The following is a 22,313-nucleotide window of genomic DNA, read 5'->3' as shown; positions in this document are numbered from 1 at the left end:
TTTTGTTTCTCCTTCCTTTTCTTTAAAATTACAGTGAAAAAGTATCAAAGTGTGTCAACATTTCTTGCATGTACAGCACATCCTTTAACATTTCATATATACAGACATTGGGTTCTAAAAAAAAATAGAGAAGTGTAGACATTTTTTAACATAAAACACATATATCCAGTTTCTTGCCAGAGCTGAACGTCTGTGCCACAGCGACTGTAAATCACGAGTCATGCGGTTGAGCAATCTTCAGCAGTTTTTCAGGATGTGGCTAAACTCTGCCGTCTGAATGTTTAAAACCAGTGACACTTTTAATAATGCTGCCCTTGCTTTGCTGCAGCTAAAATGCAGAGTAAATGCATGTTTTCAGAAAAACGAAAAGAATAATTTAACCACCTTTCAAATTAGATATCTGCTTTCCCCATCTGATTTCCTGTAACTTCAAGTTGTCATAAAAAAGGCGTGTTAGTGTCACGGTACTGCCTGGGAAATAAGAAGAAGGGTTGTCTGTTTTTTTTTTTTTTTTATATATCTGCATTTGCATTATATTCCTGTTAATGGATACATATACAAGGAAAAGACAACAAGAAAGACACTAATCCTCTTTCTTGGGCATGCACTGTTAAAACGCTATCTTGACGTTGATAATGATTAACACAAGCAAGTGGAATAAATGCCCACTCGACTCGATCCATGTGACAAACGTGTGGTGGTGACATTGTAAAATAGAGGTGATCTTCATGTGAATCGTTTTCATTCATTCTGTGGTGAACTTGTACAACTATTAAAAACATTATTTACACACACAGATACAGTGCCAGTCTTTCACATAGACTTCACCTAGTACTCCTCTGATACTGCGTCTGACAAAATGTTCCTGCTGGGGCTCGCGGGGTTGTGAGTGTCACTGTGTGCACACAGTACAGGTGGGGTGGGTGTGGTTGTTGAAGCCTGCTGGGAATGCTGCAACTTCTTCCTGTTGATCTTCCTCTCCTTGGCACGTCTGTTCTGAAACCAGATCTTCACCTGAGACACACATGCATGAGATATCAGCATCAAGAACATTTCTCAGTTAAGGAGCATTATGGCTTATTCCCTAAACAACATCAAATGAAACAGTACATCATTATCGTTTTCATTTCTTCTTTAAATCACTTATTTGTGGCATTAAAAGGAAGTTGAAAACTGCAGCGACTTTGCTTTCTGTGGTAACTTTCCCTTGCCTTGCTTCATCTACTTGACATTTAGTAATCTCTAACTTTCCCAGAATTACTCTGGGAGCTAAAACAATTGCACTCAGCTGTGGTTTTAAGAAGCTGCAAGGGCAGGCAGAAGAAACAACAAGAACAGCTTAATGACAGTAAGATTGAGGGTTTCACCATTAACACTACTTATGCGTTTGGCCACATATGTTAACATTACGGTTTGCAGAATTTGTTTTTTTCTCTGGAGCTCGTTTCTCCAAAGGGGATTGTTTGAGAACATTGTGCTCACATGTGCTGCATTAGTAGAAGCCCTACACAACCATGGGAATAAGTAAAATACAGCACAGTGGTAATAGATGGCCTACAGATGCAGTTTTTTTTCTAATGCACAATAACATCAACAACGTAAATCCAAGCTCCACCTTCCCTGTTATCTCACTTCACATAAGAAAAAAAAGAAACCCACAAATGAGATAATAACCCCGTAACACAAAGTTAATGCCATATTTGAGATCTGTACATCATCAGTGGTACACTGTTTACAATCAGATATCTGCAGCTTATGCAGTATATGCAGATATATGCGGTGAGCATGAAATTCTACAAAAATGCCAAGATCATTTTTGTTATACCCCATGTGTGTTTATACACATGGGGTATAATAAGTATTGAACACATCACCAGTTTTCAAAGCAAAATATATTTCACATGGTATGAAATTCTCACCAGATGTCAGTAACAACCCATCCAGTCCGCACATGCAAAGACAAATTAAACTACGGATGTCCATAAACTATGTGTAATAATAAGAAGTGACACAGGGAAAAAGTATTGAACACATTTACTGACATTTATTTAATACTTCGCACAAAAGCTTTTGTTGGTGATGACAGCTTCAAGATGCCTCCTGTGTGGCGAAACTAGTCGCACACAAACAGAAATTCAAATCCTGAAGGCTCTGTGGGCCTCTTCTATGAACTCTGAGGTTTAGTTCTTTCTATAGATTTTCAGCTGGATTCGGGTCATGTGATTGGCTGGGCTATTTTTAGCAGCTTTATTTTCTGTTTCTGAAACCAGTCGAGAGTTTCCTTGGCTTTGTGTTTGGGATCACTGTCTTTCTGAAACGTCCACCCCTCGTTTCATCATCATCATCCTGGTAGATGGCAGAAGATTTTTATCAAAAATGTCTCGGTACATTTTTCTATTCATCCTTCCCACCTCTTAACTTCACTTTTGGTGTTTTGGGGTGATACGTATTGCCTTTTGACCTCCAAACATGGCGTGTATTTTGCCATCCAAAGAGTTCAGTCTTATTTGACCAGACTATATTCCCCCAGTATTTCACAGGCTTGTCTAAATATTGTTCAGCAAACTTTAAACATACTTCAGCATTTTTTGGCAGTTAAGTGGATTTCTTTAAAATAATGATAGAGATAAAGGTTAAACTCCGGTAACTAAAAAAAAAATTCAATTATTTTGTGGTTCTGGCTTTACAAAGTTTAAAAAAATTAGGGCATATTATTTTTTACCCCTGACATAAACATGTTAAATTTGCAGTGACCTTCCTTATTATTGTCACTCACAAAAGGGGGTGACAAATATATACTTCTTGGCCTATAGATTTGTTAGTGCAAACCATGGGGGGTTTGCACTAACAAATCCCACATTCTGTTTCCTAACTGAGTTTCAACAGTAACGAAACACACTCTTTCTCATTGCTTCATGGGGTTTTTCTGCTGTGAGTTTAGTTTATCTCATTCGTTCCTCCTAAGGAGGAACCTAAAAAAAAAAAACAGAACATGTGGTTTGCTACTTTGAAAGTGGTAGGCGTTTGTAATTCTTTGAATGTGAAGAGAGAAAGCAAAAGTCACACAGTCTCAACGTCTTAGACAGTTTCTATATATTTTCTACATTCAGTTTTTCTATAGAATTTTGACATTGACTGTTTATTTACTCTAATCTTCTCACCTGCCTCTCGGAAAGGCTGAGTGCCATTGACAGCTCTGACTTCCTTCTCATTGTGATATAGCGGTTGAACTGAAACTCTTTCTCAAGCTCCATCCTTTGGTGGTCAGTGTACACAACCCTGTACTTGTCCTTAGTGCGAGTCTTCCCACCTAAATCAGACAAAACAATAGCTTTTTAGTAAAAATCAATAAATATTAAGAATAGTAAACAAAGGCACAAAAATAAAGACAGTGAATGTAAGTAAATAGAGTCATTTTTTATTCATGTGTATGGCCCACATCTTTTTCAGGAATTAATAATTTTGCGTCAGTGAGTCACGAAATGTGTGTGTCGTGGCCAAACAGTCTGGTGCCACGTTCAAGTTCAGGCGCCACTTAAAACCTCATCAATTCTACTAATCGTGCTCACACTATAACGAAGGCAAAGACTCCCCCCTGCATTGCATCAGTGCTTCTCCTTATCACAGTGAGTGCTGTCTACACAGCTGTTTACATAGGCAGCTATTCATTGACACGCATGTTCACATACACACTCAAGAAACTAGGAGTCACAGTTATTGATCAGAAAACTTGCTCATGTGACAGCATTGATCCAGCCACACCCACGCACACACATACATACAAGAGGGTTAAGAGAGGGTTAGCCTTTAGAGGAGACTTAGTTTAACTTCTGCAGACTTCCTGCACTTCCAGTGTTATCTATCCAGTTTGTCACCATCTCACACCCACCCAGTGGACAGAGAGGGTGGGGTGTGAAACTTGTGTAGACTTCATGGCCTCCACTGTTAGCTTTGCATTGACATCTCACAGCATGATTGTCCAAAGAGAGGCGAACACCTTGATGAATGTGCGCCTGCTGAAGTTGGGTTTGTATTTCACTTAAAACAGGTTTGCATGTGTTTCTCATGTGTTACCCAAACTTGTACGCTTTTTGAGGTTTACTTAGTTATGCAACCACAGTGACAGCTACAAAAGTAACCCAGGAGTTTGTGTAATCTACTTCCCCTATAGTATGTGTCTTATCAAGATGTTGCGTTTCCTGTTTGTGTCACTTGTTAACATTTAAGATAGCTCATATGTGATCAGTCTCGAGAATGAAGAAGAAGAAAAAAACCCAGAGACAAGTGCGTTTGAAGTACTCCAGATAACAGATATTTGTATGCACAAGCAACTCTTAGATGAAGATGTTACAAATGTTCTCTATATTTCTATAATTCGCTGATTACATTATGCAGACCAAAATAAGCCTATGATTAAGAATAAGTATGACAAAGTAAAGTCCCACCTGAAGTTGTTTGTTTAACGGGCTCCTGTGGTCTTTTCCTGGGAATGAGGGGATCCTGTCCAGAGATGAAATTGTAAGGGGTGAGCGATCCCCCTCCAGCGGCGGAAGGAGCGTTGCTCAGATCCGGGTAGGTGAAGTTGACCTGCGCGGTGTTGGGGCTTGACCCCGGGAAGCTGTAGGGGTACTCCTCCCGGGGCGCGTAAAGGGGGTTCCAGGTACTTGCCGACAAATCACCGACTCCCGTGACGTGATGGTGGTAGCTAGGGAAGTCATACGGAGGCGGAATGTACTGACTGTTCAGTGACAGAGCCTGAGCCGTTTGTCTGATAGAAGCAGAGCTCGGGTACATCCCGGTATCCTCGCTCGACAGGTAGGGTGAATCTCTGGAAGACCTGGAAAAATCAAACCTCCAAGAGCATGTTAGGCCCCCGAGTTTATCTTCAGCAGGCTCTGTTTTCATTTCAGTCTAAGGTTCAGGCTACCTGTGCAGTAAGACTACACACCTTTATAGATTTACTGGCAAGGAGTTCGAAAGTATCATCCTGACGTCACGCTTTACCTGAGACTCACCTGCCTGCTGGTCTTTGCGACGTCAGGGCAATGACCCCGATTTACCACGTTTGCCCTGATGAATCATTTTGATAAGGCGGTACAATGTGTGGAATGCGTGGGAAGTCCATGTGCATGTATATAGGGGGGTTAGATTCAGCGCAGAGACTACAGGCCAACATTAATAATAATAATAATAATAATAATAATAATAATAATAATAATACGAACAGAGGTGGAAGGAAACAAATAGACAAACAAACAAGCAGGAAAACATACCACAATATAATTTTTTTCAAAGTAAGGAAATTTTTAAAATATAAAATTACGTATGTTGAAAAATAATCAGGTCAGGATTTCCGGTTACCCATAAAGACCTCAAATGCACATTCATTTATTATTTTATATTTTTATTTTCATATAATTTAGCTTCTTATTTTAAAGCTTAAATATTGTTTTTCTTCACTGCCAACTTAATCTTCATACACTAAAAAAATAATAATTCTTCAACTCCAATAAACATGCAAGTAAAAGATTTGAGTAAGATACAACTTAAATATATAAAATTAAAGGTTTATTTACTCAAATAATAAATCGTGAGGGAAAACGTGCATTGTATGAACTAAATGTAAACCAATCAAGCAAATTACATTTGCATACTGTATTGAAAAAAAAACATGGAAAATGTACATGTAATTAAATTAGTTAAAGTCCATATTTTCATTATATACATCACAGGAATATTAGAACATGTAGAAAACATAGCTGTAGAAATAGGCTGCTTCCCTTCAGTGGCAGCTATGGCTCTGACCAGATAATACACTTCAGTATCATCATTATGGCAAGTATAAAGAATTTTTTATTCTCTTAAGCTGTTTATTATACATTTGTAGTCCTTCAGACTACATGGGTTTTTCTCCTATTTAAAAATTATCCTTATTGAATCTTTTTGTCTTTTTCTTTTTTAGTTTCTTACAAAACAAAATTGAACATGGTTCTCCTTTGTAATTCTTTGTGGTGTGAGCTTGATTAACCAGGAAAACACATGATAAAAATCCTGAAATACCACTCCAGTGCTCTCTATCATTTATAGTCTGCTCTGATGTAAGACCAATAGTGACATAGGTCAGGCAAAAGCAAAGTTGCTTTGCTCCCCGCTATGTCATGGCTCAAAACATCCATATGAGGGCAGCAAAAAGCTGAATAATAGCAGATAACTTTCCTGGTTTGGAGTCTTTCAAGTTCAGTCATACAACTGACCTGTCGTTAACAAGATGCACACAGTTTATTCGTCATCATCATTCTCACTGTTAGCTTTTTATTCTTTCCATCTTCTGTTGACACTGCCCTATGCTATATATTGCACTTATCAAGTCTGTGCATGAGGTCCTCTATATCAAACAATCATAAAAGATTCATGTCACTATCAAGATAATCATTCTCAGCTACAGTGCCTATCAACTGTTAGCAGGAAGCTGGCTGATGTTAATGGAAATGGCCTGATCATTAAGGAAATTGCAACATAAACATGAAAACATATCATCCAACGCTTGAAATACATTGATGGCGACCACAATGCAAGCCAGCTTGCCTGAAAATAAATAAATGTGGTTAAAGCACTTATGAGGGTATGTCTTAATGTACAAAGTAAAGTTTGACCTTGATAAACCCTAAACATTTCCATTACTGTATAGTTATAATTCCATATATAGAGATTTAGTTTAAATCTGTTTAACCTTAAGACGCCTGTTTCCTTTTTTGATCTATTCAAAATTTTCACCGCTCCAAAAAGAGACCTAGTATAGGGAATGTTTTACCCTTTACAGTCAGCATCGTGGTTAGTTATATATTCAGTTTAAATTTAAGCCAACCACACTCCCTAAATGCAGAATAGATAGCAAATGCATTGTTGTTTTGTTGTCTGTCCCACTTTGTCTTCTCTTTTTTGACAATGTGTTAGACACCATGCAACAAAATGCACTAAGATGTGAGTGTAGAGAGAGGGCGCGGATGCAATTTCTGTCATTTCTCCTCCAGTAATCTCATTCATTCCCATAACTAGTTCTTGAAGTACCAGATCAAACAAATCGTTCCATTTGAACAGTAGCCCTAAACTAAATATTTGTAAATAGATCACAACATTTGGCAAAGACAAGCAGAAACTCTTTGCACTGGAGAAGCTGGAACCATAGAAGGTTTTCTGTTTTTGGTTTAGTTTTTAAAGTAGTTGCTGAGTCTGACAATAAACTAGTTGATTAATGGATTAACCATTTCAGTGTTGTTGTTAACAATATTGCTTCACGGAAGGAGATTCTGGGTTTGAATCTACCACCCAGCTGGGGCCTTTCTTTGTGGAGTTTGTAGGTTTTCCTATGGTTGCATGGGTTCTCTGTGGGTACACAGTTCCACAATCTAAAGTCATGCATCTTATGTTAACTGGTGATTCTAAACTGGCTTTAGGTGTGAATGTGAGCTGTCTGTTTTTGTGTCTTAGCGAGTGATAGCAGCTTCACCAAGTTGTATGTCGTCTTTTGGTGTATGTTAGCTGGGATAGGCTCCAGGGCCCCTAAGACCCCAAACTGGATAAGGAGAAGAAAGTGGATGGACGTGTGTTTGTAGCGGGGTGTAGTTTGCAGATCAGCTGCAGTGGGGGGGTGGAGTAAAGGGTTCAGGAAATGGCGTTAGGGGAGGTTGACCAACACAGCTAGCATTCCCTATTTCAGTAAGTTGCTGAGACCTGACAGGAGTTGTTGTGTGTGGTGTGGAGCAACAAATGCAACTGGAAGGCTGCTCTAATAAAAGCCCTGCAAATAAATATCAGCTGACTTGTAAGGCTGTGTTGTTCGGGTCCTTTTGTTACCGTGTTTTATTATCTTATATGTGATGATTCTGTTATGATGATGTTTTATGTTGTATTGCTTCTTCTTGATTTTTGCTGTTGTCTATCTCGAATGTCTTATTATTGTGGTTCATTTTCAGATTTAGTCCCAGATCACGTTGCCGAAATCAAGCTTTAAGGTGCCCCAAAGTCATATATCCTTTATCGGGACAACTTAAAATGGAGGCAGCCATAGTTCAAACATTTCCATCAGTCTTCATCTAACAGAGGTCCAGCAGGTTCAGCTCCAGGTCTAGACCTTAGTATACATGCTCCCTGCCTCTACAGGTCTTTGTCTCAACTCTTGTACCTCTATAATGGCCTGTGCTTGACAAACACAGCGGTGTAACTTTTACCTTTTCCTGAAACCCAGCAGGAAAACAACCGTAGAGCCTGTTTGCACTGCTTTGCACTCCCGCTATAACACTAATTCAGATCAGCAGTGAGAGAAACTACTTGTTAGCTGCTGACAGGCTGAAGAGACTCAGTATTGTTGAGGCAGAATATTTTGGAATCCCACTTGTTAAGAGCTGCTCCACTCTGTGGGGGTAAACAAGGACTGCTGCCATATATAGAGCAAAAGACATCCCGTTGTGGACTCTCTCCAGCACTGCATTGTAAAAAGATGCTAAAATTACACGTGATAATAAAATGAAAAGACCCCCTAAGATTCTAGCATCCTGTTATATCGGTTAATTTCTGCCGGGTGTTTCGACAGAGTGCGTGTCTTATCTCATGCTGATAAAGAATTGTGTGTGCATGAGTGTTTACATACGTGACTGACAAGCACATTATTGCTGTATTACTGCCTTTTTATCTTTGGGGTCTACAGTTTTATTGACATTACAAGCAATGAAACGCCTACAAATAGATTCAAGGGTTCAAATAAGTGGATTTAGAGCAGGTTTATTGCAAGTAGGTGCTAATTACATAGGTAGAATTAGAAAGATGTAAAAGGAGGAACTGTCCCTGTGTGGTGTTGCTCCCCTCCTATCTAATAACTAGAGGGGGCTTGCTGGCACTCTAATTAGTGCGAGCAGGTCTTTTAGATTTGCCCTCTCAATTAGAGGAGAACATGTTAGTTTCCAATTTAGCTCCTGTTCCCCTCCGCCCCCCCGTCTGCCCCGACCTGCTTGTTAGATAGAACAGGTCTTTATTCAGCTGCAGTGTTGCGTAGCGAATCTTAGATCATCCTCTCATATCCTGGGAAAGGATTGAATTAGGAAGAAAGCTAGTATTGAGAGCAGACATATTTACATGGTTTTGCTTGTGTTTATAAAAGAGAGGATAAAAGGCCAAGGAAAAAAAGGGAGAAAGAAGGGGGTGCGGATGGTGGGAGGTGTTGAGTTATTTCATGCAGGGGAAAAAGAAAACACGTGAAAAAAATATGATATAAAAAGAGATGTAAAAAAAGGTTGGTTCACTAAAGCTAAAGTCCCCTTTAACCGCTTTTATACCTGTTTTTAAGAGTGTGATTATGTAAGGGAAGTTATTTTTCCTGAGAAACTGAGACTTCCATGTTTGTTTCCAAAGCAGGGTGCAATCAGCGCTGCCAAAACCTTTTTTTTTTTTTCTCCTGGCTGGACCACTCACTCACTCTCTCACTCTTTCTCCTCCTTTTTATTGTGTTTGTTGTTTTATGGAGGGGGTTAGATGCGGTCCAGATTGCCGTTGCCAAGAGAGACAGTCTCAGTTCACCTCCACTCCATTCATAAACAAATCGCTCCGGCTCAGACCTCTGAGCCTCTACCTTAGAACAACAAGCAGAACTGGATTTGTATTTTGAAGTTTCGTCGCCCTGTTAGAAACTTCTTGCTTTCTGCTTCAGCTCTGTTTCACTGCTCCCTCCCTCCTCTCCCTCGTCCTGCTCTCTCTCAGCTTCAGCAGGGGTGGACACTGACGCTCTGCTTACTGTGGATCTGTCAAGGGTGGAGTGTGCACAGTTTGTGTGTGCGTGTGTGTGCATGTTTCTGTAGAGAACTTTTTTTTTTCTTAGAACACTCTTTCTGAGTGTGAGAGTGGAGGGAGAGAGAGAGAGAGAGAGAGAGAGAGAGACACCCATGGTGATGTGATTTGACTAAACAAACAGCCGGGCTCACTGCAGTACCTCCTCCAACGGACTCCTGGGACAGCAGAGATTAACCTCAGAGTGAACATCAGAGGGATCTATACATTTGAAGCAGCAGCCCCTGTAGAGACATCTTACTGGAAGTCTCTCCAATTTCCTTCTGCTGGCCGGCAAACTTCTTGGTGAAAGAGGAAAGATTCTTCTGCGCTTCTGGGGTTCGTCTGAAGGTAAGAAGCATACTTCTCTGTCACCGTCAAGTATTTTAGTATAAGTTACAGCTGCTCAACAGCTGCTGGCAGAAGTAAAAAAGGGCTGTACGAAGTGGTGAAAATTCACTTATCCTGTATGGGAAGCCCACTGTGACAGATTGAGTTTCACAGCCATCTGACACAGACGCACTTCATCCTGAACACTGGATCCAAGTTTCATATAGCTTTTTTAAACAAAAAATCTGATTTGATTTGACAAGAGAACAACTGTATGTCTTTGTGATGTTGTTGCTGTCTCTTGGTGGTGTTCGTTACCCACATACTTGTGTGTGTGTGTGTGTACACAACAGGCATTGCAACGCTGCGTGAAAGAGCGTAAGCAACCTGTTCAAACATCAACATAGTGATGGCTTGCATCTCTGTACACAGCAACTGTTTGACACTTTCACATTGGACAACTTTAACATTGTTTATTTTCCCACTAACAGAATGCATTTGACAAGGTGTCCCGGGGTCTAGCGTATACACAAACACAGTAGGGTTTATAGTACAAGCTGTTTGTACGCTCTCCACTTTGTGCTTCGCTGCTAAAGGGCTTGTTTGTACAGCCCTCTTCAGTCACCCAGAGTGAACAGGGGTTCCTCAACACCAAACCATCGGTCACTTTCCTCCCATTTCAATCTTCTCTGCATTGATTCATGGAGAAGCTCATTGAAGAGCCATGGCTATGAACCGATATCAGGCCCAGCATCTATCACTGTCAACAGCATCCTCTTTGGAGGAATTCCCTTTAAGTGTTAACACATACCACCCTAAATTTATAGTTGTGTGACTCAATCTCCCTTTTATAATGTAGATATGTCGTAAAACCAGCAACCTGGTCTCATCTCAAGAATGCCAAGTCGAGCCGACATAAATAATCAGTTGAATCATCGCTTCCTGTTCATCAGAAGATTTTAGTAGCTGGAACGAGTTATGTTATAGCACTGTGAGCCATTTCATGGCTGTGACACATGTGGCATACATGTCTTTTCAGTATATTCCAACACATGTTTTGCACCTGAAAGCCTTCCCGCCTGACTGTTGTGTATGGTGACTTTGGTATTTAAGTTGTTGGGTTCGTTAGCTGCACATTCATCTTCTGCATACAGGGGGCCTTTTTGACATTAGCATCTGCTGTAATCAAAATGTTGTTGGCATGTGTTTTGTGGATGCTCTTCTCCTCCTCTACAGACAGGAGTGTCCTTTTGAAGTTTTTGATCTTCTCTGGCTCTGTGGATGTTTCACTCCAGGCACTGTCTGGCATTGTTTTTGTAGATGAACCGCTGGAAGACTGCATGCATGTCATACTTTTACCATCAATGGTGCTAGACTGCATTGCATTCATTTCATAGCTTTAAAGTCAGCTTCTACTTTCACGGCACCAACTTATAGAACACTAGATCAGCTGTGACAAATCTTTGTTGTAAGATTTGCAAAACTTAGTTTAATTTTGACTCTGACAAGTGGGGATTTTCCTGTCTTGCGTCAGGCTGCTGGTATGTACTCCAGCGGAGTGCTCCTCTCCGGCCCCGATGAAGTGCAGCCCAGCCGGCTCCATTCCCCCTGGCCCAGACCTAATCCATCGACATCAGCTGTTTCCTGGCTCTCTAGGCCTTCTGCATGCCAGCAGCTTTGAGAAAATGTGCTTCACATTATGACCATGCAGAAAACATGCCAGGAGTCTGATTTAACTCACATGTGCAGATATGTAACATTTTGAGCTCAACAACAACTTTTGAAAAATACTGATCCCATTCTGTCCTCTTTTCATTTATCCTCTGTGACTTCAACTCAAAGTTGAGCAACCCTCATCTAAAAAAACTTGTTTATAGAGGAAACACTGAGTTAAAATACTTACACACTCTCACATCATGTTATCGTGACACGGATTGGTTCGTTTTTCAGATTCACAGAACAAATTCTGACTCATCCCCTGGTGGACACTCATTGGCTTACTCATTATCCACCACCAATATTTTTTGAATGAGCTGTTGCTTTTCTTAACACTATCAGTCTAGTGCCTCTTTGTACGTCGCTGGTTCTTTCATGCTGTACTTAGATTTTATACTTGAGTCACACAGCTTTAATGAAAAGCACTAAGTGGTGCTGCAGTAAAGCATCCTGTATGGCTGTCCATCTGGCCTCCCCCCTCATTGTTTCCCTCCCACTTGCACAGAGCTGTCAGGCAGCTGCATCTCATCTTAAGACAGGAAGTGAGTTTGTTCATTGAGGAAACATTCATTTGATTTATTATATATATACTCTTGTCGCACAATAACAAACTTTTGGAAGGGGGTCAGCCTAAAATCGCAAAGAAAGGTGTCATAATCATGCAAAAAAAAAACATTGCACTGTGAATACAGTGCAGAAAATTACTAGAAGACTATTAAGAGACTACTTCCTCATTAATTACTTATCTTGTTGTATACTAATTGCATGTACTGTAACTTCTTGATAGTAATTATGCTATACCTGTATAGGTACATTTTAGTTTGCTATTTAAAAAAACATTCTTACTGATTAAAAAATGGTTTTGCTAACAAATAAACACCCAGCCGCGTTCCAGGTTTCCTCAGATCAAGATTTAGTAACTAGTAAGTAATTAGTATCTAATAACAGCTGCTGAGTTGTCGCTAAAGGGAAATAACAGCCCATCACAAATGAGCATGTTCATCTTTTGATGAATTTGTGAAATAAATATTTTTTATTTATTTATGTAACTAAATGCAGTTTGACATAAGGCCAATATAGAGCATGGGACTGATGCGCTGCACACAGTTTATACCTGTGGCTAATTTCCAACCCTTGTCTTTTGTTGGGCTTGTGCAAAAACAAAATTTATATCATTCATTTACATAAAACCACAATACACTTTAAATGCAAAACTACACTAAACGCACATATTACAAAAATATAGTGTAAAAAAAGATAAATAAAGCTTAAAAAAGTGTAAAACCAAGAAACTGATGAGAAAGGTCCACTACATCTTTCCCTTGTTTACAGTCTATGTGCTAAGCTAAGCTAATCAGTACCCCTAGAGTTGCACTAATGTTTTCACTGAACTCTTTGCAAAAGATGAAAAATATTTATTTCACAAAATATTGAGCCTTTATTTAAAGTGTAGGACTTTGACTTATAATGTGGTCTTTTTCTTATTGATTTTCCTGCCTTTACTCAAGTAAATGACTTGACAGCTGTGTCCAACCTTGTATGAGTGTAACATTAGTAAGGTGTTATTATGAGTTCCTCTCTGGATTTATTGCATAAGGATTAATACAGGCTTACTTTCAACAGGAAGTTTTGGTCTCCATCAGATTCATTTAAAGCACCAGGCTTTCTCCCTGGAGTTTGTTCTGTCCTCTTTCCAACAAAAACATGTTGGAAATGGTGATACAGTGCAATGAGAAAGGAGGATAAAGGAAAACAGTCTTTTGTGAGATAAGAATATTTTGCACAGTTAAAAATGAAGGAGCATTTTGTTAAGTTAATCTGCACAGTTTAGCTTCACTGAAAGCAAGACACAAAAATGTGGGAAACTGCACAGCAGTTAAAATTACAGAATTTATGCACAAATAGCATAAGTTATCCACTAAAATGAAATTCCCTGTGACTGTTATTCTTCCTTTCTCGTCTCTTTGGGGTTTTTTTTAAGGTAAACAGACGGAATTTAAAGTCAGTCAGTCCTAATTGTATTCAGCTGTTTCAATTTCTTTCTTTTTGGGAGGGAGTGCAGGGACTGGAAGTGTGTGTAGGCGTACTTCATTTCTCATGAGGCAGGGGGTCTCATATCGTGCAGCAAAAAAGGAGGGTACCACAATGAACATGGGTGGAGACGTTTTTCGAGGAAAATCTTTGAAGGATGTTGTGTCGCTTATGCTAGCAAATGTATCTGCATGAGCTGCATGTATCTGTATACCCTATGAGCAATTTTATTGAGTTGACTGGCAGTGACAAAATCACATCCAGCTGATTTGAAAGAGGAAAACTGACTTCAATGACAGAGGCTGCTTAAGTTTGTAAGTCGTAATCCCTTTTTCCTTCATTTTGGTTCCTGAAAAGTCATTAAATTGATCTCAAACGCTAGCCACATCTAAGGCTGTCATTCTACATCCATGGGTTTCACACAGAAGCTCTTTACATCTCCCCCGACTGCCACTACACACAGCATTTACAACTCTGTTTAAAAGGCACTGAACCAAAATCCGCAGTCTCCCAAACATGTGTTGCCTCAGCATGAGTATAGAGTTACTTTGGTTTCTGTGATAAGACCTCACAAGCACTGTGTCCAAATACCGAACAGAAGGAAACCTGTTACAGGAGTACTAGGCAGATTTTTCAGTGCTGATAATGCAAACTTGAGATGGTTTCGGTGCAGCTGTAGCTTTTTAAGTTTCAGCGTACAAGCACTTTTTGTCCAGCAGAGACTTTTCTAATAGTCTAACAGTTTTCTACTAGTGTCCTGCTGCATAATGGTGAAACCTACTTTGAGGTCAGAACAAGTGAGTCACACATCTGAAGAAACTTTTTTAGTCATGACCACAAAAACACAAAAAAATGCCCTTTATACAACTTGGCTGGCATGAAAATGCATCATGACACCAAAGGCTCTGGAGTGGAAAGACATGTGGGGTATGACATGTGCATTATTGGCAAATGGCAACTGTTAGATCATCAGTGAGTGAGAGGTTAGAGATTAAATTTGTTTAGTTTGTTAAAGATGCTAAAATTAGATAGATGAGATCAACTGGAAGTGCAAAAAGTGCAGTTATATCTTTAAAGAAAGTGACCCTGATTCAGACCAACGTTTAAGAGCTGCTCCCTGTGTGCTCTAAGCTTTCTGCCGAGGCTGAGCTGGTGCAGGGGGAGGGTGTGCAAATTTTCCGGGCAGTAAAACCGCTTTATTCACACGTGGACTCAGGAGATTATATGGACTTTAACCTGGGGAATGATAAGGTAAAGTCTTTTCAATGTATGGTCTGATTCTCGTGTCATTTTTATGCAGATGATCTGCAAATTTACATTTCAGTAAAAAGAAATGATATCAGGACATCAAAGCATCGATATGCTTAATTTTTTTTTTATTTCAGTGAAAGTAAAACTAAGGCTATTTTGTTCAGACCCAGTGGTGATTGTGCTGATCCTCTCTTGGACTTGGGCCATATGTAAAACCCACAATAACCAACCTTAAGTGTCAAACCTGAGTCTGATCTTAAACTAGATAAGGAGATGAATTCTCTCACAGAGGCTTTTATCCAAGGTGAAATCTTATCAGTTAAATTTTGGAACATCATATTCATGCCTTTTACAACTCAGAGTTACACTAGCCTTAACAACACTTTATTTGCACTCTTGTCAAAATGCTGCTAATCTTTAATCAGCTTATACTTATAAAGAGGAGCGCCTTTTCCACCAAGCCTCCTTCCACTGACTCCCCAGTCGCTTTAGGATTCTTTTAACATTTTTATTTATTTTAAATCAGCACCAAGATATATGGCTGAGCTATTGACTACACATTTCACATCAAGGTCGTTGAGATTTGTGGAGTCTCTAAGATTAAACTGAATACCAGGGGCAACTGTGCTGTTTTCTCTGGAGTCATCTCTGCCCATATTAGGTTGAGAATTAGCTGTTTGATGTTTTGGTGTAATGTACAAAGTGCTGTATGAATAAAACTGGATTGGATTCAGACATCATTATTCTTAGTGGTCTTCCAATGTCTTGAGGAGTTCAGGGGTGCAGTGCATGAATGAAACACTTCTGGAATAACTGAGTAAACATCATGAGTCACAGCCAGTATGTTTGATCAACGTGCACTGCAAAGTGCAGATCAGACAACTTGAAGCCTTTCAGTGAAGTCTTGGCAATTGATAGAGAGATGGGTCCCCGCAGTTGAAGGGAATCACTGATTACAGGCCAAATTATTAACTCTGTGTCTTTCTAGTATGTCACTTTTAAGCATGTTATGGTATTTTTTCAAGTGCTTTCTGAGACATGAGGACTCTCCTCCCAGTTAAAAGCAGGTCATCTCACCAGATACCCTGGTGGTCAGTGTCCTCTGTGATCCCTGAAAGAAGAGTCTCATTTCCTTTTTCGGTAATTTGACCCTGGATCTAATGCCTGGAGCATTACAATATCTTTTTTTTTCTTTTTTTCTTTTTTTTTGCTAGAAGATGATCTCAGAGTTTAAAAATAATATTTTTGCTGCTACTTTATGTGAACTTAAACATTTATTTTTGATAGCATAATGCGACCTCTGTAGACTTTGGGAATCTTTTATTTACAAATGTAGATATGAGATGCACATTTCACTGGAAATTGGGAAAAAAATTTTAATTTTGTAGTACTTTTGTAGCATTTTAATGTATGTCTTAAGATATCTTGCACTGCACTTATTTTCTTTTACATAATCATCAAAGGACATCCTAGCTGCTTGTGTCTAGCTGCATTTTTCTGCTGGTCCCTGATTGCCAATAACATTAATTTATGTTACTTTAAATGCAATATATTGTTCCAAAATTATACTACAAATCAAATAAAAGAAAAATTTCCATTGCAGTTGTATTTGTGAATTAAAAAGTATGACATTTCACACAATCTCCAAAAGCCGTTCCTGCTAAAAATCAGTTGTATAAGATTGTTGCCGAACCTTTCGTAGGGCTTCACTGTGCTGTCTTTTTTACAGCTCCTGTAATGTACAAAGTGTGCATTAGTGATACTGGAGTTATTGGAGTTGATGGACACTGAGGCCGCCTGGAGTGGGAACAGTGCATCATGGGTCTGCTACAGAGAGACCAGAAGGTTTTCCTCAGGGGGGATGATCAGTTCAAGATGAGTGATAAAAATGGAGGTTTATTTTAACAAAGAACCACTGGGTCAGTTTTTTCCCACAGAGCTTGCCAAGTCCTGCTGTTCAGAGATACGTCAGGAAAACGTCGCATCCTTCTAAAAACAAAAACTAAAAAAGACAAATGTGGCATGTGCATTTATTCTGCACTGTAGATAGTCTAATGATACACTGCATGCCCTATAAAAATCTTGATTGTCAGCAATAGTTCACATTCTGAGCTATAATTGTTTTCATTGGAAAGATGTGACTGCTAAATTGGAGAAGTTTGTGTTTTTTTTTTTGTATGGTGGCTTCCTGGGCACTTCAGCAGAGTAAACATCACAGTCTGTGATGCAAGTCTGCGTGTGTGCGCCTTCTGCTGGCTCACTCCGTTCTTTGATGTGGTTTTACCCATAAGGTATATTCCGTATGTTTGCGTGCTCCCTTTGCTGTTTATCCCACTGTCTGGTCTGGTGATGTGTGCAGTTTTTTTTGTGGTGTGTTAATGGTTTGTCATGCTTTGTCATTGGTTTAATTGGTCTATTCTTGCCTGCCGTTGTTTTGTTTCTGTTTTTCTGTTGTTTTTCATATCTGGTGGTGAGTTTACATCTTTCGTCTGTGAAGCTTGTGAATCAAAGATGTTTTTTTTCCTCCTTGTAGAAGTCTAATTGCTGTTAGATTTCTACTGATTGTTGTTTCTGAGCCTATTTGGATTGGTGGTTGTGATGGTCTGCTGTGTCCATGACACACATTTGGTTAACACCCACACAAGACCACAAAATTTCCCAGAAACAGGAAGTCGGAGCCTTCCAGCTGCACTTTGGGAGGCTTTTCAAAAATCCTTCTCTTTTGTTAGAGATTACACTTTCCCCCCCTCCCTTTTTTCCAAGTGCAAGCTTACCCCCGCTCGGGAGACGCTCAAGCAAACAGTTTGCTACAAATGTGGTTCTGACAGTCGTTCCCACCTCATCGAGGACTGCTTTATCATTGCCAGATGTTTAACTGAAACATGGAGCTACAGTATATATAGATAATCCCTAGAGTGGGATTACGGGGTGCTGGGGACTGGCGTTTACACACTTAGCTGAATCCTGAGGCTGAGCGTGGGCTGCGTGCATCCCGAGGAGGTTGACTTTAGCATTCTTCCTCATTAGCTGGTGACACTTTGAGTGTAGCAGGATTGTTTATGAAAACTGGGAAGGGTCAATCAGCCACCAAATTCCCAAGCATCTGTGGGAAACCTCATGCAGAGTGATAAGAATTTATCCCCCATTGTGATTACTATGCCATCACTAACACAAACATCACTTGTGGTTTTTTGTTTGTTTTTGTTGTTGTTGTTGTTGTTGTTGTTGTTGTTGTTTTTTCCAGACCTCCAAGATTACTACAGGAATGCAGTATACAATTTCAAAGATTCAAAAGACACCAATAAACATCTGGGTTAGAAAAATGCTTTCCAGATCCTTTAAGATCCTCTACATGTTCTAATTCTCAGATTGAGAAGCTCTTCACTTAGTTTATGGACCTTTCTTACTGTAAATGACTCTGTTGTCTCTGTGGTGCAAACAAAGAGCTGTCCTGTGGTTCAGGGATCAAACTGTTACCAAGTGCTTTATTAACATCTCTGAAAGGTTGCCAAGCATTCTTGGCAGATTCACTAGTGGCCTGACCCTTTTAAGGCTTCATAACACTGTTTGTTCCCGTCTCACACAAAGATCTGACCAAGGCAATGATGAGCATTAATCTCAGTGTTAAAAGTATCCCTCCTGTGGTAATGTTCACTCTCCTAACTCTTGTATAAGTGGTCTTCTGACTCCTTTGGGCCATGATCCTTGAGAGCACATCCCACTTTGAGGTCAGTGGCTCCACAGTGTAGTGGTTTACACATTTGCTTAACAAGCGAAAGATAATTGGTTTGAACCTGGAAGAAAGTACAAAAAGGTTCAGGAAGAGGATCCAGCATAAGAACTTTAACCAATCAAACACCCACTGTAGTGACTCCTGTGAGTATTGGGGGCAGCTGAAAGTAGCTTTTCCCTCTCAGTGTTCTCTGGTCATGTTGTCCATCAACCAGTGTTGGAACAACCAAACATTGTTTTTCTGTCCCTTCTCAAGCCTAATGAAACACCTCGACTCTTGTTAATCTCAGCATGATCTCTGTTGTTTGATTTTTAGATGTGAATTCACATCCTGTAGTAGCCCTTAATGTATCAGTTTGGCTTGTTTTAGCAAACATATCATCAGCAGCCAGTCACAGAGCTATTTGTTTTGTTTTCATACTGCCAAAAGACACATGCCTTTGGCATCTCTGCGTTTGGCTGTTGTCGCTATCGTTGACACTGAGGTTACTAGTACTTGCTGATGTATGGCTTCCTCGGCGGACCGGACCTTGTCGCATGTTGCCGGGGGTCCCCAGGGATGAGGTGACCCCTCCTCTTCTGCCGTCATCACCAGCAGGGTCCCCAGTGTATCAACAGCCCTGGGAAAGTTTCAGTTTTTCTGTGGGAACGTGAACTGTACACCCAAATCAGTGACAAAAAGGGGAAAAGGCGGGAGAGGTCTGTTTCTGTGTGTGTGTAAGTTGTGTGTATGACAGGACTCTTGTACAGCATGTGTCTGTGTGTACATTATATGCATTCAGCATCCATTATGTGCCACTAAGAATGTTTACGTGCACATGTGAATGAACTACGACACAATAAAAACATAACATTTCTTTCACTCGGTCTTGCTCTCTCTGTCTGTTTCTCCTTCACCCTTTTTTTATTGGAAGCAGGAGGCAGGGGAGGAAATGGACCAGTCATGTTTTTGGAGCAACTCAAGAGCTGTGAGCTTTTCGTTTTGGGAGCGGAAGTGCCAGAGGCAGTTAATTTAGAGAGACAACATGTATCTGGTTTGAGTAAATGTCCTTGGGTTAGTCACAGAACATTTTGTGCTTCACCACCACTATCAAACTGATCAGCTCGGTCGTCTTGTTTGTACCTCAAAACACCACCTTTAGTAACTTTGTGCAGCTCGATGGATACAGCAAAGGAGGTCTTGCCAAAGATATTCAGTTGATGAATGAAGCGTGAAGCCTTTTTGTTCGTGATTAGATGTAATCTTCAAAACATGTGTTCTATTATGTAATGCAGGAAAATGGCCCAGTTTCTTAAAATAGAGGTGGTGTAATTGGTGTACATTATCTTATAAAAGTGTTAAATTGGGGAGCGATTTCTCGAGATACATTTCACAATTTTTCCATTGGCTCACTCCCTCTCTTCCTTCTCCACCCTCGCTCTTCCCAAGAATCAGTCTTCCGCCCTCTCTTTTTCCCACCCTCGTATAGGCCTGTGATCCATCCTTAACTGTTTCCAGACGCCTGTGTGCTGCAGGCCTTAACCCCTATCCTAAACATAACAGCAAACCACCCCTCCCCACTTTCCTTTGGCCTCTCACTGTGCTGTACAATTAGAACTTCAAGGTCTTTGATAACAGTCTCAATGATGGTAAGCATGGGTCAACTTTGACCCCCGTAAGTGCTGAATCCATTGATGCTGACATCGCTTTGGTGTACAACACGATACCCTATTAGTAATGCCAAACCATAGCAACCTTTCAAAACTCCAAGTGCACTCCTTTGTCAGCAGCTTTTGTGACTGCCCTCATTTTTACTTTTGTTTTTAGCAAAACCAATTAATGGCTCAGCATGGCTGTGGAATAGCTCGGACGCAGCATTGTTGCCAGCGAGCGCGTTGCAAAGCCGCACACAGTGACCCGTTTGTTAGCGGGCAGAATGCTGGTGAACCGGGAACAAAAAGAGCCAGACATTGTTGCTCTGTCCTGGTGCAGCGAGGCATCAAATACCTCGAGAGTGAGTTGCATCGGTACCTCAGTTTCTCTGTGAGGGCCAGTCGCTATTAAAGAAAGCAGCCTGATAACAAACTCAATACTTTTTGTTTCTATTTAGTGGGAGAAGAGCATAGTTTGGTGTCATTCTCTTTCACTTGACGCAGTTTCTTCTGACACGCAATGTGATTTATTTTCTCACTTAACCTGACCTTGTGGAGCCTGCAAGAGTAGGAACCAATCCATCATGATATGAAGCTCATCCTCACATGGACAGATGCTAAGTCTGTTCAAGATGTGTCTTCATTGATTTGAATAGAAAACAGAATTTTGCTCTTGTGTTCATTTTCACTTAACTGTTGAGGCAAAATATTTCTGAAAAGGATCTCTCTTGTTGTTGTTTTTTTTCTTTTTGCAGAACAAAGTGACTTGAAGGCCTCCGTGATGAGGAAGGTGACAGCGTCCCCGCTCCACCTGACAGTCACATTTACAGGTGAGGCCTAAATTTTGCTTCAGCAACAAAAAGTGAAACTGTGTAAGAAGAAGCAAAAGTCATTTGCAGGGAAGCAAGAAGCTTGAAGCTAAGTTTGGATGGAGTATTTTACAATTAGGGGAAATAGATACTGCAAGACTGGGACTCTTTTATAACAAATCACAGTTAATATGATTTGGATATCTAATATAATAATTTAATATAAAAATTGGATATAATTGAATGGGTTATAACTTATATCTTATTAAATTTGCAAAACATGTGGTTAGGATTATGGGGACAGCATGTTTCAGGTTTTATTAAGTAAGTATGAAGTCATTGTGTTCAGAATGTTTAAAGAATACAGCGACTTCTTCTGTGATTCATTAGCTGTGGGATTTCACAACACGACTGATGCATTCAATCACCTCTTTCAATTTAAATGTATTTATCAGTGACAAGGCGTCATCGCCCTCCCACTAAATTGCTGCAGACAACTCACATCCTTCATCATTTAAAGATAGCGCAGGATCTGACTAACACTGTTGATTTAACCTTTCACCTCCTGCTGCAGTCTCTGTGACCTCCATCCTGACCTTTTTTTGTCTTGCTGTGCAAACTGCAGCTCTGCTGTGTTTCTGCACTGAGCTGCGCTGCCTGGAGATCACGCCCGGTGACAAAGAGTTTGTTCTGGCCGAGGGCTCCTCTCTTACCCTTACCTGCAGCGGCTCAGGGGAGACCACATGGAAGTTTAAGATGGACGACGTGCCGTACTTTCAGCTGGAACCATCTAAACTGGGTCACCGGAGTTATGAGATCGTGCAAAGCGGAGCCACATCCAGCGTTCTGACGTTATTCAATGTGAGCTGGAAGCACACAGGCGTGTATCAGTGCATTGATCAGCGGACTCGAGACACAGAGGAGGTGGCTGTGTTTGTCCCAGGTGGGGCCTGGTTTGCTTACCTTTGGTTTACCTTCCTGATTCAGAGTTTGCAA

The 22,313-nt window shown here is 40.3% G+C and overlaps 2 protein-coding genes across 3 annotated transcripts in view; one reads left to right on the top strand and one right to left on the bottom strand.

Moving 5' to 3' along the window:
* Window positions 1-828: 828 nt before the first annotated feature.
* cdx1a (caudal type homeobox 1a) lies at window positions 829-4,794 on the bottom strand. Its single transcript, XM_063484792.1, has 3 exons — window positions 4,446-4,794; window positions 3,162-3,310; window positions 829-1,014 (listed from the first exon to the last, which is right to left on the bottom strand). Exons 1-3 carry the CDS (start codon window positions 4,792-4,794, stop codon window positions 829-831), a joined length of 684 nt encoding a protein of 227 aa, XP_063340862.1.
* Window positions 4,795-9,555: 4,761 nt separating this feature from the next.
* Window positions 9,556-22,313, top strand: part of pdgfrb (platelet-derived growth factor receptor, beta polypeptide) — a 29,496-nt gene continuing 16,738 nt past the window's right edge. The window contains exons 1-3 of one of the 2 annotated variants that reach the window (XM_063492541.1): window positions 9,556-10,167; window positions 21,264-21,338; window positions 21,943-22,260. In XM_063492541.1, the coding sequence (XP_063348611.1) occupies window positions 21,290-21,338; window positions 21,943-22,260 (367 nt within the window). In that variant the 5' untranslated portion in view covers window positions 9,556-10,167; window positions 21,264-21,289. Of the gene's footprint in view, window positions 10,168-20,957; window positions 21,130-21,263; window positions 21,339-21,942; window positions 22,261-22,313 lie in introns of those variants that run through there. The other variant, XM_063492533.1, reaches the window with a different exon arrangement.

Source organism: Pelmatolapia mariae, linkage group LG2, assembly GCF_036321145.2.
Source record: "Pelmatolapia mariae isolate MD_Pm_ZW linkage group LG2, Pm_UMD_F_2, whole genome shotgun sequence".
Taxonomy (NCBI): Eukaryota; Metazoa; Chordata; class Actinopteri; order Cichliformes; family Cichlidae; genus Pelmatolapia; species Pelmatolapia mariae.
This window is presented reverse-complemented; position numbering and strand designations above follow the sequence as displayed.